At 41.0% G+C, this 19,072-nt stretch overlaps 1 protein-coding gene across 3 annotated transcripts in view; it reads left to right on the plus strand.

The window, feature by feature from the left end:
- pde4ca (phosphodiesterase 4C, cAMP-specific a) overlaps positions 1–19,072 on the plus strand; it is a 224,358-nt gene that overhangs the window by 155,708 nt on the left and 49,578 nt on the right. For 2 of the 3 annotated variants that reach the window (XM_061941867.1, XM_061941851.1), the window contains exons 2-3: positions 1,486–1,677; positions 10,263–10,307. In XM_061941867.1, coding sequence (XP_061797851.1) covers positions 1,486–1,677; positions 10,263–10,307 — 237 coding nt within the window. The remainder of the gene's footprint in view (positions 1–1,485; positions 1,678–10,262; positions 10,308–19,072) is intronic. The other variant, XM_061941859.1, reaches the window with a different exon arrangement.

The raw sequence follows: 19,072 nt of genomic DNA on the forward strand, positions 1-19,072 counted from the left end.
AGGCAACATTATTTTCTTTCGAGGCAGGATAAATATTTATATATATATATATATAAAATAATTTTGAAAGATGGCACCTGATGGCCATATGACGTAACTGCACTTTTTGTCCATATAGATAAAAATAGTGTTCATGTATGAGATCTAGGGCTGCCGATTATGGCCAAAGTAATAATTAAGATTATTGTTATTACAAACCCCGTTTCCATATGAGTTGGGAAATTGTGTTGGATGTAAATATAAACGGAATACAATGATTTGCAAATCCTTTTCAACCCATATTCAGTTGAATGCACTACAAAGACAACATATTTGATGTTCAAACTCATAAACTATAATATAAATAATAATTAACTTGCAATTTCATGGCTGCAACACGTGCCAAAGTAGTTGGGAAAGGGCATGTTCACCACTGTGTTACATGGCCTTTCCTTTTAACAACACTCAATAAACGAATGGGAACTGAGGAAACTAATTGTTGAAGCTTTGAAAGTGGAATTCTTTCCCATTCTTGTTTTATGTAGAGCTTCAGTCCGGGGTCTCCGCTGTCGTATTTTACGCTTCATAATGCGCCACACATTTTCGATGGGAGACAGGTCTGGACTGCAGGCGGAGCCAGGAAAGTACCCGCACTCTTTTTTTTACGAAGCCACGCTGTTGTAACACGTGCTGAATGTGGCTTGGCATTGTCTTGCTGAAAAAAGACGGTGCTTAGATGGCAGCATATGTTGTTCCAAAACCTGTATGTACCTTTCAGCATTAATGGTGCCTTCACAGATGTGTAAGTTACCCATGCCTTGGGCACTATTACACCCCCATACCATCAAAGGTGATGGGTCTAATGCAGAGAATAATTTCGCCACACCTAGTGTGTGTGTGACAATCATTGGTACTTTTAACTAAAACTTTAACCTGTTTTTAAAACCTTAAACTATTTCTACCATAACAATCTATAAGGTTGATATAGTCCGCTGCTCTTTCTCCTCCCAGGGGGTAAGCAAGGGTGATGGGTCAGATGCAGAGAATAATTTCGCCACACCTAGTGTGTGTGTGACAATCATTGGAACTTTAACTTTAACCTATTTTTAAAACCTTAAACTATTTTTACCATAACAATCTATAAGGTTGATATAGTCCGCTCCTCTTTCCCCCCCCCCATCTTTATCTGCTTTCTTTTGTATCTATTTTTCTTGTTGCATTGGAAACAATCGTATTGTTGATAATTGAGGTAATTATTGTTATTATTCATTATCAATAATGATATTGCTATTGGTATTTGTATTGCTCCATTTGTAGTGTAATAATGTTTGTAATTTCTGTGTTATTAATATTTACTTCACTAATTGCTTCTCTGCTTTCACTTTTCCTATCATATTTGCACATATTGTGTTTGCTGATTTTGTTCTTTTGTTGTTGTTGTTCAAACAAGTATTGCGGTATACCGTACAACCAGTCTGATGTAACCCCTAACCTCTCTATTTGCAGCTTCGATGTGGAGAATGGGTTGTCAGTGGGGCGCAGTCCCCTGGACCCACAGACCAGCCCAGGCTCTGGTCTGGTCCTACAGGCCAACTTCCCCCACAGCCAGCGGCGGGAATCCTTCCTCTACCGCTCGGACTCAGACTTTGACCTGTCCCCGAAAGGTCCTTCCAAGAACTCATCCACTGCAACTGACCTGTGAGTACTAGCTGGGCGTTTGTTATTTTCAGTCAAAATAAGGAGCACTTTGTTCTGACTCTTCGTGGCGTAGGATCTATAGGATGTGCAATTCTTCTCTAGATGCTTGCATTGAGACTGTTGAGTAGTTTGACCTGACCACAATTCTGGCCCCACTCAGCTTTTACAGCTGAGAGTCCCAAAAGTAACAAAGCTGACAATTTACTACATTGGGCATTATTTCCATTTGCAACAATCACAAACAATCAGAAAGACTTGTCTGATTGATGTTCTTCCTGGTTGTTTTGAGTATGTGTTGTGCCTCCAAGACCCTGTCTACATTAAGCCGGATAACTCCTTAAACAAATAATGATTTAGCCTAAGCCCCGTGTCAGCCACACTAAACCACCGTTTAAGGTTCCCCTCCTTAGATAATTTTTTACGAGGGTAAGCGCGCCGTGTATTTCTTGAATCTCCGACTCTTAGCTCTGTATGGACTCATCGATCGTTTACAAACTGAGTTCGGAGAGTAAGTGATGCCAGAAAGACCGCGCCACAGCCAGCTTCATAACAAGCGGTATCGTAACTCGGAGCTAACCACTGGAAAGATGGAGGCGAGTCATCCAGACATGCCCGTGTTTCTCCTTCTTCTACATGTACAGACGCTTCTGGAAATCCATCCATCCATCCATCCATCTTCTTCCGCGTATCCGAGGTCGGGTCGCGGGGGCAGCAACCTAAGCAGGGAAGCCCAGACTTCTCTCTCCCCAGCCACTTCGTCCAGCTCCTCCCGGGGGATCCCGAGGCGTTCCCAGGCCAGCCGGGAGACATAGTCTTCCCAACGTGTCCTGGGTCTTCCCCGTGGCCTCCTACCGGTCGGACGTGCCCTAAACACCTCCCGAGGGAGGCAATCGGGTGGCATCCTGACCAGATGCCCGAACCACCTCATCTGGCTCCTCTCCATGTGGAGGAGCAGCGGCTTTACTTTGAGCTCCCCCCGGATGGCAGAGCTTCTCACCCTATCTCTAAGGGAGAGCCCCGCCACCCGGCGGAGGAAACTCATTTCGGCCGCTTGTACCCGTGATCTTGTCCTTTCGGTCATAACCCAAAGCTCATGACCATAGGTGAGGATGGGAACGTAGATCGACCGGTAAATTGAGAGCTTTGCCTTCCGGCTCAGCTCCTTCTTCACCACAACGGATCGATACAGCGTCCGCATTACTGAAGATGCCTCACTGATCCGCCTGTCGATCTCACGATCCACTCTTCTCTCACTCGTGAACAAGACTCCGAGGTACTTGAACTCCTCCACTTGGGGCAGGGTCTCCTCCCCAACCCGGAGATGGCACCCCACCCTTTTCCGGGCGAGAACCATGGACTCGGACTTGGAGGTGCTGATTCTCATCCCAGTCGCTTCACACTCGGCTGCGAACCGATCCAGCGAGAGCTGAAGATCCTGGCCAGATGAAGCCATCAGGACCACATCATCTGCAAAAAGCAGAGACCTAATCCTGCAGCCACCAAACCGGATCCCCTCAACGCCTTGACTGCGCCTAGAAATTCTGTCCATAAAAGTTATAAACAGAATCGGTGGAAATCCTACATGAATATCTTAAGACTTGGATTTAGACTTCCTTTTATTGTCATTCATATTGGAACTTTACAGTACAGACAAGAGAGTTTGCCCAACCAGTCTACATGTGCTTTGTGGACTTGGAGAAGGAATTCGACCGTGTACCCCGGGAAGTCCTGTGGGGAGTGCTCAGAGAGTATGGGGTAACGGACTGTCTGATTGTGGCGGTCCGCTCCCTGTATGATCAGTGTCAGAGCTTGGTCCGCATTGCCGGCAGTAAGTCGGACCCGTTTCCAGTGAGGGTTGGACTCCGCCAAGGCTGCCCTTTGTCACCCATTCTGTTCATAACCTTTATGGACAGAATTTCTAGGTGCAGTCAAGGCGTTGAGGGGATCCGGTATGATGGCTGCAGGATTAGGTCTCTGATTTTTGTAGATGATGTGGTCCTGATGGCTTCATCTGGCCAAGATCTTCAGCTCTCACTGGATCGGTTCGCAGCCGAGTGTGAAGCGACTGTGATGAGAATCAGCAACTCCAAGTCCGAGTTCATGGTTCTCGCCCGGAAAAGGGTGGAGTACCATCTCCGGCTTGGGGAGGAGATCTTTCCCCCAAGCGGAGGAATTCAAGTACCTCGGAGACTTGTTCACGAGTGAGGGAAGAGTGGATCGTGAGATCGACAGGCGGAGCGGTGCGGCGTCTTCAGTAATGCGGACGCTGTATCGATCCGTTGTGGTGAAGAAGGAGCTGAGCCGGAAGACAAAGCTCTCAATTTACCGGTCGATCTACGTTCCCATCCTCACCTATGGTCATGAGCTTTGGGTTATGACCGAAAGGACAAGATCACGGGTACAAGCGGCCGAAATGAGTTTCCTCCACCGGATGGCGGGGCTCTCCCTTAGAGATAGGGTGAGAAGCTCTGCCATCCGGGAGGAGCTCAAAGTAAAGCCGCTGCTCCTCCACATGGAGAGGAGCCAGATGAGGTGTTTCGGGCATCTGGTCAGGATGCCACCCGAACGCCTCCCTAGGGAGGTGTTTAGGACACCCCCACCCACCTGGGCGACCGGTGCATCGGACGTCGAGTGGATCTAGCATAATATTGTGAGAGTCCAGTCCATAGTTGATCTAGCATAATAGTGTGAGAGTCCAGTCCATAGTGGATCTAACATAATAGTGAGAGAGTCCAGTCCATAGTGGATCTAACATAATAGTGAGAGTCCAGTCCATAGTGGATCTAACATAATAGTGTGAGAGTCCAGTCCATAGTGGATCTAACATAATAGTGAGAGAGTCCAGTCTATAGTGGATCTAACATAATAGTGTGAGTCCAGTCCATAGTGGATCTAACATAATAGTGAGAGAGTCCAGTCCATAGTGGATCTAACATAATAGTGAGAGTCCAGTCCATAGTGGATCTAACATAATAGTGTGAGAGTCCAGTCCATAGTGGATCTAACATAATAGTGAAAGAGTCCAGTTCATAGTGGATCTAACATAATAGTGTGAGTCCAGTCCATAGTGGATCTAACATAATAGTGTGAGAGTCCAGTCCATACTGGATCTAACATAATAGTGTGAGAGTCCAGTCCATAGTGGATCTAACATAATAGTGTGAGAGTCCAGTCCATAGTGAATCTAACATAATAGTGTGAGAGTCCAGTCCATAGTGGATCTAACATAATAGTGAGAGTCCAGTCCATAGTGGATCTAACATCATAGTGTGAGAGTACAGTCCATAGTGGATCTAACATAATAGTGTGAGAGTCCAGTCCATAGTGGATCTAACATAATAGTGTGAGAGTCCAGTCCATAGTGGATCTAACATAATAGTGTGAGAGTCCAGTCCATAGTGGATCTAGCATAATATTGTGAGAGTCCAGTCCATAGTGGATCTAACATAATAGTGAGAGTCCAGTCCATAGTGGATCTAACATAATAGTGTGAGAGTCCAGTCCATAGTGGATCTAACATAATAGTGAGAGTCCAGTCCATAGTGGATCTAACATCATAGTGTGAGAGTCCAGTCCATAGTGGATCTAACATAATAGTGAGAGTCCAGTCCATAGTGGATCTAACATAATAGTGAGAGTCCAGTCCATAGTGGATCTAGCATAATAGTAAGAGTCCAGTCCATAGTGGATCTAACATAATAGTGAGAGTCCAGTCCATAGTGGATCTAACATAATAGTGAGAGTCCAGTCCATTGTGGATCTAGCATAATAGTAAGAGTCCAGTCCATAGTGGATCTAACATAATAGTGAGAGTCCAGTCCATAGTGGATCTAACATAATAGTGAGAATCCAGTCCATAGTGGATCTAACATAATAGTGAGAGTCCAGTCCATAGTGGATCTAACATCATAGTGTGAGAGTCCAGTCCATAGCGGATCTAACATAATAGTGAGAATCCAGTCCATAGTGGATCTAACATAATAGTGAGAGTCCAGTCCATAGTGGATCTAACATAATAGTGAGAGTCCAGTCCATAGTGGATCTAACATAATAGTGTGAGAGTCCAGTCCATAGTGGATCTAACATAATAGTGTGAGAGTCCAGTCCATAGTGGATCTAGCATAATATTGTGAGAGTCCAGTCCATAGTGGATCTAACATAATAGTGAGAGTCCAGTCCATAGTGGATCTAACATAATAGTGTGAGAGTCCAGTCCATAGTGGATCTAACATAACAGTGAGAGTCCAGTCCATAGTGGATCCAACATCATAGTGTGAGAGTCCAGTCCATAGTGGATCTAACATAATAGTGAGAGTCCAGTCCATAGTGGATCTAACATAATAGTGTGAGAGTCCAGTCCATAGTGGATCTAACATAATAGTGAGAGTCCAGTCCATAGTGGATCTAGCATAATAGTAAGAGTCCAGTCCATAGTGGATCTAACATAATAGTGAGAGTCCAGTCCATAGTGGATCTAACATAATAGTGAGAGTCCAGTCCATAGTGGATCTAGTATAATAGTAAGAGTCCAGTCCATAGTGGATCTAACATAATAGTGAGAGTCCAGTCCATAGTGGATCTAACATAATAGTGAGAATCCAGTCCATAGTGGATCTAACATAATAGTGAGAGTCCAGTCCATAGTGGATCTAACATCATAGTGTGAGAGTCCAGTCCATAGCGGATCTAACATAATAGTGAGAATCCAGTCCATAGTGGATCTAACATAATAGTGAGAGTCCAGTCCATGGTGGATCTAACATAATAGTGAGAGTCCAGTCCATAGCGGATCTAACATAATAGTGAGAGTCCAGTCCATAGTGGATCTAACATAATAGTGTGAGAGTCCAGTCCATAGTGGATCTAACATAATAGTGTGAGAGTCCACTCCATAGTGGATCTAACATAATAGTGTGAGTCCAGTCCATAGTGGATCTAACATAATAGTGTGAGAGTCCAGTCCATACTGGATCTAACGTAATAGTGTGAGAGTCCAGTCCATAGTGGATCTAACATAATAGTGTGAGAGTCCAGTCCATAGTGGATCTAACATAATAGTGTGAGAGTCCAGTCCATAGAGGATCTAGCATAATATTGTGAGAGTCCAGTCCATAGTGGATCTACTAACATAATAGTGAAAGTCCAGTCCATAGTGGATCTAACATAATAGTGTGAGAGTCCAGTCCATAGTGGATCTAACATAATAGTGAGAGTCCAGTCCATAGTGGATCTAGCATAATAGTAAGAGTCCAGTCCATAGTGGATCTAACATAATAGTGAGAGTCCAGTCCATAGTGGATATAACATAATAGTGAGAGTCCAGTCCATAGTGGATCTAACATAATAGTGAGAATCCAGTCCATAGTGGATCTAACATAATAGTGAGAGTCCAGTCCATAGTGGATCTAACATCATAGTGTGAGAGTCCAGTCCATAGTGGATCTAACATAATATTGTGAGAGTCCAGTCCATAGTATATCTAATATAATCGTGAGAGTCCAGTCCATAGTGGATCTAACTTAATAGTGTGAGAGTCCAGTCCATAGTGGATCTAACATAATAGTGTGAGAGTCCAGTCCATAGTATATCTAATATAATAGTGAGAGTCCAGTCCATAGTGGATCTAACTTAATAGTGTGAGAGTCCAGTCCATAGTGGATCTAACATAATAGTGTGAGAGTCCAGTCCATAGTATATCTAATATAATAGTGAGAGTCCAGTCCATAGTGGATCTAACTTAATAGTGTGAGAGTCCAGTCCATAGTGGATCTAACATAATAGTGTGAGAGTCCAGTCCATAGCGGATCTAACATAATAGTGAGAATCCAGTCCATAGTGGATCTAACATAATAGTGAGAATCCAGTCCATAGTGGATCTAACATAATAGTGAGAGTCCAGTCCATAGTGGATCTAACATCATAGTGTGAGAGTCCAGTCCATAGTGGATCTAACATAATATTGTGAGAGTCCAGTCCATAGTGGATCTAACATAATATTGTGAGAGTCCAGTCCATAGTGGATCTAACATAATAGTGTGAGAGTCCAGTCCATAGTGGATCTAACATAATAGTGTGAGAGTCCAGTCCATAGTGGATCTAGCATAATATTGTGAGAGTCCAGTCCATAGTGGATCTAACATAATAGTGAGAGTCCAGTCCATAGTGGATCTAACATAATAGTGTGAGAGTCCAGTCCATAGTGGATCTAACATAATAGTGAGAGTCCAGTCCATAGTGGATCTAGCATAATAGTAAGAGTCCAGTCCATAGTGGATCTAACATAATAGTGAGAGTCCAGTCCATAGCGGATCTAACATAATAGTGAGAATCCAGTCCATAGTGGATATAACATAATAGTGAGAGTCCAGTCCATAGTGGATCTAACATAATAGTGAGAATCCAGTCCATAGTGGATCTAACATAATAGTGAGAGTCCAGTCCATAGTGGATCTAACATCATAGTGTGAGAGTCCAGTCCATAGTGGATCTAACATAATATTGTGAGAGTCCAGTCCATAGTGGATCTAACATAATAGTGTGAGAGTCCAGTCCATAGTATATCTAATATAATAGTGAGAGTCCAGTCCATAGTGGATCTAACTTAATAGTGTGAGAGTCCAGTCCATAGTGGATCTAACATAATAGTGTGAGAGTCCAGTCCATAGCGGATCTAACATAATAGTGAGAATCCAGTCCATAGTGGATCTAACATAATAGTGAGAATCCAGTCCATAGTGGATCTAACATAATAGTGAGAGTCCAGTCCATAGTGGATCTAACATCATAGTGTGAGAGTCCAGTCCATAGTGGATCTAACATAATATTGTGAGAGTCCAGTCCATAGTGGATCTAACATAATAGTGTGAGAGTCCAGTCCATAGTGGATCTAACATAATAGTGAGAGTCCAGTCCATAGTGGATCTAACATCATAGTGTGAGAGTCCAGTCCATAGTGGATCTAACATAATATTGTGAGAGTCCAGTCCATAGTGGATCTAACATAATAGTGTGAGAGTCCAGTCCATAGTGGATCTAACATAATAGTGAGAGTCCAGTCCATAGTGGATCTAACATCATAGTGTGAGAGTCCAGTCCATAGTGGATCTAACATAATATTGTGAGAGTCCAGTCCATAGTGGATCTAACATAATATTGTGAGAGTCCAGTCCATAGTGGATCTAACATAATAGTGTGAGAGTCCAGTCCATAGTATATCTAATATAATAGTGAGAGTCCAGTCCATAGTGGATCTAACTTAATAGTGTGAGAGTCCAGTCCATAGTGGATCTAACATAATAGTGAGAGTCTAGTCCATAGGGGATCTAACATAATAGTGAGAATCCAGTCCATAGTGGATCTAACATAATAGTGAGAGTCCAGTCCATAGTGGATCTAACATAATAGTGAGAGTCCAGTCCATAGTGGGGCCAGCAGGAGACCATCCCGAGCGGAGACAGGTCAGCAGCGCAGAGACGTTCCCAACTGATGCACAGACGAGCGGTCCACCCCGTGTCCCGACTTTGGACAGCCAGCGCTTCATCCGTGGCCACCATCAACTGGCGATTGCAGCTATTTCGGAGCGACGGTTTTGGACCAGGCCTGGAAGGACGGCAGCCTGGTGGGATGTGTTTGTCAAAGGGTGTGTTGTGCCAGAAGAATGGCAAGAGAACTTTCGAATGTCCAGGTCAGCTGCGATTCTACTCAGCGAAAAACTTGGTCCATTTGTCGAAGGGGAGACAACGAGAATGCTGGCTCCCGTAGACGAGGGAGTACTACAGAAAACAGCAAATGCATTTGGACAGTTATTATTATTACTCAACGTTTAGTTTTGTACTCCATAACTATTGTGAAGCCATGAAATGGTTGCGGCCATCAAGTACGACTGCCAATTTCAGCCTAAAAGCTGATGTCGAGGAAAGCAAGGTGTGCTGTTAAAAGAAATGTGGCAATAGTGTTGAAACGGGGTCTTAAACGGTGGTATTGTGGGTGTGTGTGGACAAGGATAAGTGTCAGGTTCAAACACTGATGACATCTATTAAACAAGACAAGAAGCAAGGAATTAAACAGAGTCATAATTACATTTGGCTCAATTGAGGAGAGACGTCTGGACTGTACTCTTTGTACAGTCTCACCACGCTCTGACGAAAGATAGTACGCCTCCTCTTTTATTTGGTTCTAAGGGACGGGGGTCGTAAACAGCCATCGCCTTTGGTTAAAACAGTTCAAAGAAAAGGTCGTAAAACAGTTCAAAGAAGCGGTGCCTGGAGGGGAGTCTGGTCCTGCCTCCTCTCCGCTTTGTAGCTCTCGGGTCAAGACAATATCTTTCTGTTGATTACAATACATCAAAGAAACGGAACACCTTCACGTCGCTTCCCATCCTACACAGTGGAGTTTTACAAGGATCAAAGACAGCTTTTGTCTTCTCGCCGGGCATTCTGACAATAAGGTTAGGTGGGATATAGCCTGGACAACCTTAGCCGGCTTAGTGTAGAAGGGGCCTAAAACAGAGTCAGGTGTTGAAAAAGGACTTAAAGCACTAAAAAGTGCAGGCCCTCTCACCGCCTCATGCCTGTCTGTTTTTGAAGGGAAGAAAGCTTGAAGCACTGGGAGGTCAACTGGTTATCATCTCGGTGAGACCAATATGTTAAAAATAAATACATTTATTTAATCACTGGTTTTTGTTCCCTGAAGCCCTCTCATGTCTTCCCTTTTCGACGGCTTCATGGCCGTGTTCCGTTATTCCCTCCTGTCATTTGCAACTGGAACCTCAACTACATTAAAACCTCATTCACCTTTGACCCCTTTTGGTTCCCGTCAAAACACTTTTATTTCGACATGCATGAGATGTAAAAGGTCATATTTGTTTTTGTTTAGTTTTTTTTCCATCGTCTTGCTCCGCCCACCCTGTTTTGTTCCCTCCCCCAACATCAACAGTGCATGGCATTGATTGTTTTTGTGTATTTTCAAGAGCGACATTCGTGTTGGTCATAAGAGCTTAACATGCCTTACAGATATTCTGACCATTTTATTTCACTTTCACGGGACGTTTCATTAGGTACACGTGCTTATTCTAATAAGATCTGATACTAGAAGGGCATGCAAAGAAATGCAGTAGTACCTCAACTTACCAGCTTCGTCGGTTCTGTGACAGAGCTCTTAACTCAAAACACTTGCATCTCAATGTTGCCCCTCCTCCTCAGCAAGGAAAGCAGCCATTGGCTGTACTAAACGCGCTAGAAGTTGCTAGAGGATGTCATCGCCTCATTTGCATAATTTATGGAAATGGACACTGTAGAAGAGATACAAAAGTGAGTTTAAAAAAATTATATTTATCAATATTGTCACGTTCAAACACTGAGGACAGCTATTAAACAAGACAAAAGGCAAGGAATCAAACAGAGACAGAATTCAATTTGGACTCAATATTGAGGAGGGACATGGCCACTGCACTCTCTGTACAGTCCTGCACCACGCTCTGACGAAGAAGGTTTTCGTCTACTCCTTTATTCAGATGTTCAATGTTCACGCACCAACACATGTCACAGCAGGAATGGGAAGTATTTAAAACAGTCATTGTTTTCGGTCGCTTTGAAGTCCAAGAAGAGGATTTCTCGGGCTTGGGCTCTTCCTGGATCCAGCTGGGGCAGGTGTTGGAGGACAATGGATAACCCCTCCCGTCTCCTGACCACAGTGACTTCAAGAGGGCAGCGGGTCGTAAACAGCGTTGACCTCGGTCACCAAACAGTTGGAAGAGAGTTTGTGAAATACTTCAGAGAGAGTTCGTTTAACACTTCAAAGAGAGTTCCTCTGGAAGTTGAGCAGATCCTGCCATCTGTCCGTGTTGAAATCACAGTGGCGTTTCACGAGCCTTCTTCCTCTTGTTAGGCCTCGAAAGACAGCATTCATAATACAACGTTTCTTTTGTGATAACTTACAAACAATTATTCCAACAAATATCTTTCTTCTTTTGATTCTTAGTTTGTTTTTTTTATATCAATTTTATCACCTGATAAATGTCAAGACTTGGTCCTTGGGTTTTGTTTTTCCGGAAGGCGACGGAAAGTTGGCTCGGGCGAGACGGGAATGTGAGTACATGATTTATTAAACACTATCAAAAAAGAACAAACGAAAGGCGCACACAAGGGCGGAGGTAAAAAAAAAAAACTTGGCTAATGAAAACAAAAGACTTGCACAAAGGCAAAAGACTAGGAACAAGAAACAAAAACGTACTTGGCATGGAACTGTGAACATGGCATGAAGAAGAGTGATCATAATCAATCAATCAATCAATCAATGTTTATTTATATAGCCCTAAATCACAAGTGTCTCAAAGGGCTGCACAAGCCACAACGACATCCTCGGTACAGAGCCCACATAAGGGCAAGGAAAAACTCACCCCAGTGAGACGTCGATGTGAATGACTATGAGAAACCTTGGAGAGGACCGCATATGTGGGTAACCCCCCCGCCCCCGCCCCCACCCTCTAGGGAGACCGAATGCAATGGATGTCGAGTGGGTCTAACATAATATTGTGAGAGTACAGTCCATAGTGGATCCAGCATAACAGTAAGAGTCCAGTCCACAGTGGGGTCAGCGGGAAACCATCCCGAGCGGAGACGGGTCAGCAGCGCAGAGATGTTCCCAACCGATACACAGGCGAGCGGTCTACCCCGGGTCCCGACCCCGGACAGCCAGCACCCCATTCATGGCCACCGGATCTGTGTGTCTCCCCCTCCACAGGGTATAGGGGGGAGCAGAGGAGAAAAGAAAAGAAACGGCAGATCAACTGGTCTAAAAAAAATAAATAATAAAGTGTGATGTCGCCAGGGAGACTTCCTGGCTACAATGGGTTTAAATAATAGTGACATGATTAAAGACAGGTGTGTGAGTCGTGAGGGCAGGTGAAAACTAATGGTGACAAACAAGAGTGCACAATGAGTCCAAACGTGGAACAGTTGAAACTAATGGGTAACCATGGAAACAAGACAAGGGAGTGAAAAGCAGGAACTAAAAAGAGTCCAAACCCAAGCAGAACATAACTTAAACAAAACATGATCACACAGACATGACAATAACCTCTCCACGCAGGAGAGGGGGGCAGAGCAGAAAAGAGAGACGGCAGATCAAAGAAGGGCTCTATTTTTAAAGGATAGATAGATAGTACTTTATTGATTCCTTCAGGAGAGTTCCCTCAGGAAAATTACAATTCCAGCAGCAGTGTACAGAATTGAGGTATAGTTTAAAAAGTAAATAATAAATAATGGGGGTATATGTTATTGTTTTGCATCCCCTGTCATCCTAGTACCCCCCAGGGAGGGAGGAGTTGTACAGTCTGATGGCATGTGGGACAAAGTATACCAGATATAGAGTATACCAATGAGTTTTAAAATGGGAATTAAAATGCTTCTACTGAGGTAGCATCTCTAACTGTTAGCGGTAGGGCATTCCAGAGTTCTGGAGCCCGAATAGAAAACGCTCTAAAGCCCGCAGACTTTTATTGGACTCTGGGAATCACTAATAAGCCATTACATGACAACAGCTGTTTCTAAAGGAAGGGGGGTCGTAAACAGCCGTCGCCTTTGGTTACAAAACAGTTCAGAGAAAAGGTGCCTGGAGGGGGTCAGGTCCTGCTTCCTCTCCGCTTTGTAGATCTCGGGCCAAGACAAAATCTTCCTGTGGATTACAATACATCAAAGAAACCGACACCTTCATGTCGCTTCCCATCCTACGCAGTGGAGTTTTACAAGACTTTTGATTGGTAAGATCAAAGACAGCTTGGGAACTCATGATAACTTAGATACAATTATTCTGACACATACTTTTGTCCTTGAAAAGGCAGACTTTTACAAACGCTGGCCAAAGTGTAGAGATCCAACCAAAAAGTAACCCCAGTACGCTATAGCCAACATTCACCAGGAGATGGCAACAGACAAACATAGATCACTCTATTACATTCCTCCCCTTTTAGAAATGTAGAAGTTACTCAAAATAAATAAACAACCCAACCAAAAAATGCAGCAGCTCAATTAAAAAACTGTACTTAAGCCACATTCTTTTTCTTTTTTTTAGTACTGAACTCTTAACCCTCATTTGTAAACAATAACATGCTTATTATACAAACAGTATTTGTACACCTTTAACACAGATTTTTATACTGTCTTCAGAGATTCCGTTTTTTTGGTGGTACTCGAAACCTTTTTGGGTACCTGCAAAAGGGTGTTCAGCATGGTTAGAAAAATAGTGACAGAGAATAGAACAGGGATGGACAATTCAACCCTTAACTCAACAATGAGTAGATGAGTGTTATGTGTGTGTATATGTGTAAATAAATGAACACTGAAATTCAAGTATTTCTTTTATGTATATATATATATATATATATATATATATATATATAATAAAATAAATATATATATATATAGCTAGAATTCACTGAAAGTCAAGTATATATATATATGTATATATATATATATATATATATATATATATATATACATATATATATATATATATACATATATATGAATGTTTATGATTCCACGAGAGTGAAATAAGCTGGACAGGACAAAAAAAAAAATATATATATATATATATATATATGTATATATATATATATATATATATATATGTTTAAAAAAAATGTTTAAAGCAAAAATATAATTTATTCGATTACTCGATCGGAATATTCAATAAGATACTCGTGTGAGGTTTCCCTCCTGTGGTGGCTTCTCCTGGCCGACAGATCTTCGGGAGCCCGATATGCAGTTTGAATCAAGTCTTTTATTTTTCATAAACCCCCGGGGGTGGCTTGCTTTCCAGCAATATCTGTTCGTCTCTGGGCGTGTGTCTCCCTCTGGCTCCAACTCCAACCACGTGTCTCGTACCGGCTGCTGCTAATAAGGGCCACAAGTGATTAGATAACAAGCCCCAACTGGGCAATCTACCATACTTGCCAACCCTCCCGAATTTTCCGGGAGACTCCCGAAATTCAGCGCCTCTCCCGAAAACCTCCCGGGACAAATATTCTCCCGAAAATCTCCCGATTTTCAGCCGGAGCTGGAAGCCACGCCCCCTCCAGCTCCATGCGGACCTGAGTGAGGACAGCCTTTTTTTCATGACGGGAGGACAACAGGGTGACAAGAACTAAATCATCCAGACTAGAGATAAATTGTATTATTATGTTTATCTTACCTAAAAATAAATATATTTATTAATTTAAAAAAAAAAAAACTAAATACATTTTTACTATATTTTGCTAAAAACATCAAAATTAATTGTATTTTTATTTGTATTTTTTCCTGACTCCTTATTACATCCAGCCATAGAATTATACATTAAAATAAACATATTTGAAATAATTGATTTTAAATTATCATAATAATTCATTTAAAATGACCATATTTAATTATTAAAATAATTGCTTGTTTATCAACAACTTTAGCATTTTATTCATTACAAGGGAGTGAAAAGCCAGAAACTAAAGAGTCCAATAACTAAACAAAACATGACTAAAACAAAACATGATTACACAGACATGACACATACAAACAGCGTGCCGGCCCCTGTCACATGATATATGTGGCTTCTACACACACATAAGTGAATGCAACGCATACTTGATCAACAGCCATAAAGGTCACACTGAGGGTGGCCGCATAAACAACTTTAACACTATTACAAATATGCGCCACACTGTGAACCCACACCAAACAAGAATGACAAACACCTTTCGGGAGGACATCTGCACCATAACACAACATAAACACAACAGAACAAATACCCAGAACCCCTTGCAGCACTAACTCTTCCGGGACGCTACAGTATACACCCCCCGCTACCACCAAACCCCGCCCACCTGAGCCCCATCATTAATGAACTAGCATCCAAGAAAAGATGGCAGGTATCTGGCCTGGGCACATCAGATTAGATCAGTGTGTTGCAAACTGAGCAGTTTAAAGGCCTGAATGGTTGATTTATTCATTGTTATTTTATTTTCAAATTTATTAGCATGTGGAAAAAGTTAATGTTGATGTTTACCTCAGAAGGCTGCAAATAGAAATGAGGCATTCAATTTTTTATTTAAATTTGATTTAATATACCATTGATGTTTTTTCGTTTGTTTTTTGAAAGTTGATTTTGCACTATTAAGTTATATAAGCGTTGCTTGTTCCATATTCAGTGTTAAAGCAATAATTAACGTTTTATTCATGCACATTCTTTTGCTACTTCAAGGCTTGAATGTTTGATTCATTCCTTATTGTTATTTTATTTTCAAATTTATCATTAGCCTGTAAAAAAAAGTTTATTTTGATATTTACCTAAGAAGGCTGCAAATAGAAAAGAGGCATTCAATTTTTATTTCAATTTTATTTGATATGCCATTGATATTTGTCAATTATTATTATTATTATTTGAAAGTCGATTTTGCATGTCACTATAAAGTTATATAAGCCTTGCTTGTTCAATATTCAACGCAAAACTTGTTTGGGTCCCTATTAAAAGGTTAATTTGTTCAACCTTGGCCCGCGGCTTTGTTCACTTTTAAATTTTGGTTTTGGCCCATTCTATATTTGAGTTTGACACCCCTGCCTTAAAGGAAGGCTCATATTTTAGAGCACCAAGGCAAGTTAGAAAGGCAAACATTATTTTCTTTCGAGGCAGGGGCTCAAAGCATGCATACATATATATATATATATATATATATATATATATATATATATATATATATATATATATATATATATATATATATATGTCTTAATAAGGTTATCCAAAAAATAGTGCTCGATACCGTAGTAGAGCGCAATATATGTATGTGTGGGAAAAAAATCACAAGACTATTTCATCTCTACAGGCCTGTTTCATGAGGGGGGGTTCCCTCAATCATCAGGAGATTTTAATGGGAGCATTCACATACCATGGATTATATAGGGCACAGAGTGGGTGGGTACAGGCTGGTGTAGGGGCGTGGTGATTGGCTCATGTGTTACCTAGGAGGTGTTTCCGTCTGTGGCGGCATGCTGTTACAATTTCGCTGCGCTTGTTGAGGGATGACAGGTCTGGTCGGTAAATAATAAACAGTTAATAATAAACAGTTTTTTCTTTCTTCCTATGCTTGAAAGAAAAACTGTTTATTATTTACCGACCAGACCTGTCATCCCTCAACAAGCGCAGCGAAATTGTAACAGCATGCCGCCACAGACGGAAACACCTCCTAGGTAACACATGAGCCAATCACCACGCCCCTACACCAGCCTGTACCCACCCACTCTGTGCCCTATATAATCCATGGTATGTGAATGCTCCCATTAAAATCTCCTGATGATTGAGGGAACCCCCCCTCATGAAACAGGCCTGTAGAGATGAAATAGTCTTGTGATTTTTTTCCCACACATACATATATATATATATATATATATATATATATATATATATATATATATATATATATATATAACTGATTTTTTTAAATTCAATATTGATATAAACTTGTCAGCTTTTTGTCATTGCATGATGCCTTTAGATCTATTTTTACATTTTGATAGTGGGAGGTATTTTTTTTTAATTATTTATGTTTTTAAGTGATGTACATTTATATGTACATGTAGATGATGTATCGGAAAATATGTTGTATAGGAATTAACTATACACAATAACACATTAACAAAATAATGTGTCACATTATTGGTTTTTGAAGTAATACCTTTTTGACATGAAAAAAACAAGTAATGTAAAAAAAAACATTGTGTTTACTTTTTGATATTAAAATAAAGCACAAAGCAGTTTGGCTAATGAAGATGAAGTCTAATAAACAAGTTTTGTTCTTTTCTTGGTTCAGTACAACAGTGTGGCCAATAAAAATAAAGAGGAGTGACACCTCTCACATCGAATACACAATCTTCACAGCCTGCGTTCAGTTCGATGAGATGACAAAACATTTGAGCTAGTATTGATGTTATTTGAACACTGATACAGTTTGCAGTTAAATAAAGGAGTAGTGAACATCCCAGTAAACAAAGTAAAGACTTTATAAACAAGTTGTGACAATGTTCACGACACATCGCCTGCTGCATGTTTCCTCACATCATTAACTCTCTGTCACAGCAGCTGATGGACGCTGTATTGAAAAAATAAAAGCAACATCAAATAGTTTTCTCCTTCGCTGTATACTTTTAGTGTGTTGACAAGTGTCTCCAATATTGTCCACACCTGTCTCCATCTAAACACAGCATTGCGTTCTTAAACACATGCCGGGAAGCGAGAGAAAATTACATTAAACCAAGCGCTCGGCCCCGTTTACTCCGAGGGGAAATCTCCACGGCAAAGTCCGTGTCGTTAGTCCGCCATGATTATCAAGAGAAACCTGACTTCATGTTGCCTACAATGCATTTATAAATGAAGGTTTTTCGGTAATAAAAAAATTAGACGGTATTACTAACTGTGTAGAATTTTATTGTAAATTATCATTATACCATTTATTGTTACATCCTTAGTCCATTAACAAGTAAAAAGTCGAAGGGCGGTCACGGCATGTTCTTGCCGCGATGCTGGTGTACTAATATGATTCCGTTTAACCTCTTAAGGCCCAAGCTGTTTGTTTACATGCTTTTTTTTTTTTTTTTTCTCTTTGCTATTTGGGCTTATTGGACCCTAATTAGAATAAAAACAAAGAATCATTTGTTGATATGATCATACTTGCCAACCTTGAGACCTCCGATTTCGGGAGGTGGGGGTGTGGTCGGGGGTGGGGCGGGACAACTAGAATTCACCAAGTCAAGAATTTCATATATATATATATATATATCCTGAAAATTTGCAAACAAAACTGTGTTTAGATAATTGATACTTCAAACTTGCATAAATAAATATTAAGGAATATAACATAACTTGGCTTCTGAGAGCTTCAAAATGTAATGAATAAAATGCTAAAGTTGTTGATAAACAAGCAATTATTTTAATAATTAAATATGGTCATTTTAAATTAATTATTATGATAATTTAAAATGAATTATTTCAAATATGTTTATTTTAATGTATAATTCTATGGCTGGATGTAATAAGGAGTCAGAAAAAATACAAATAAAAATACAATAAATGTTGATGTTTTTAGCAAAATATAGTAAAAATGTATTTATTTATTTTTTTTTTTTTTTATTAATAAATATATTTATTTTTAGGTAAGATAAATATAATAATACAATTCATCTCTAGTCTGGATGATTTATTTCTTGTCACCCTGTTGTCCTTCCGTCGTGAAAAAAGGCTGTCCTCACTCAGGTTCGCATGGAGCTGGAGGGGGCGTGGCCTCCAGCTCCGGCTGAAAATCGGGAGATTTTCGGGAGAATATTTGTCCCGGGAGGTTTTCGGGAGAGGCGCTGAATTTCGGGAGTCTTCC

Source organism: Nerophis lumbriciformis, linkage group LG03 (genome assembly GCF_033978685.3).
Source record: "Nerophis lumbriciformis linkage group LG03, RoL_Nlum_v2.1, whole genome shotgun sequence".
In the NCBI taxonomy this organism is placed as follows: Eukaryota; Metazoa; Chordata; class Actinopteri; order Syngnathiformes; family Syngnathidae; genus Nerophis; species Nerophis lumbriciformis.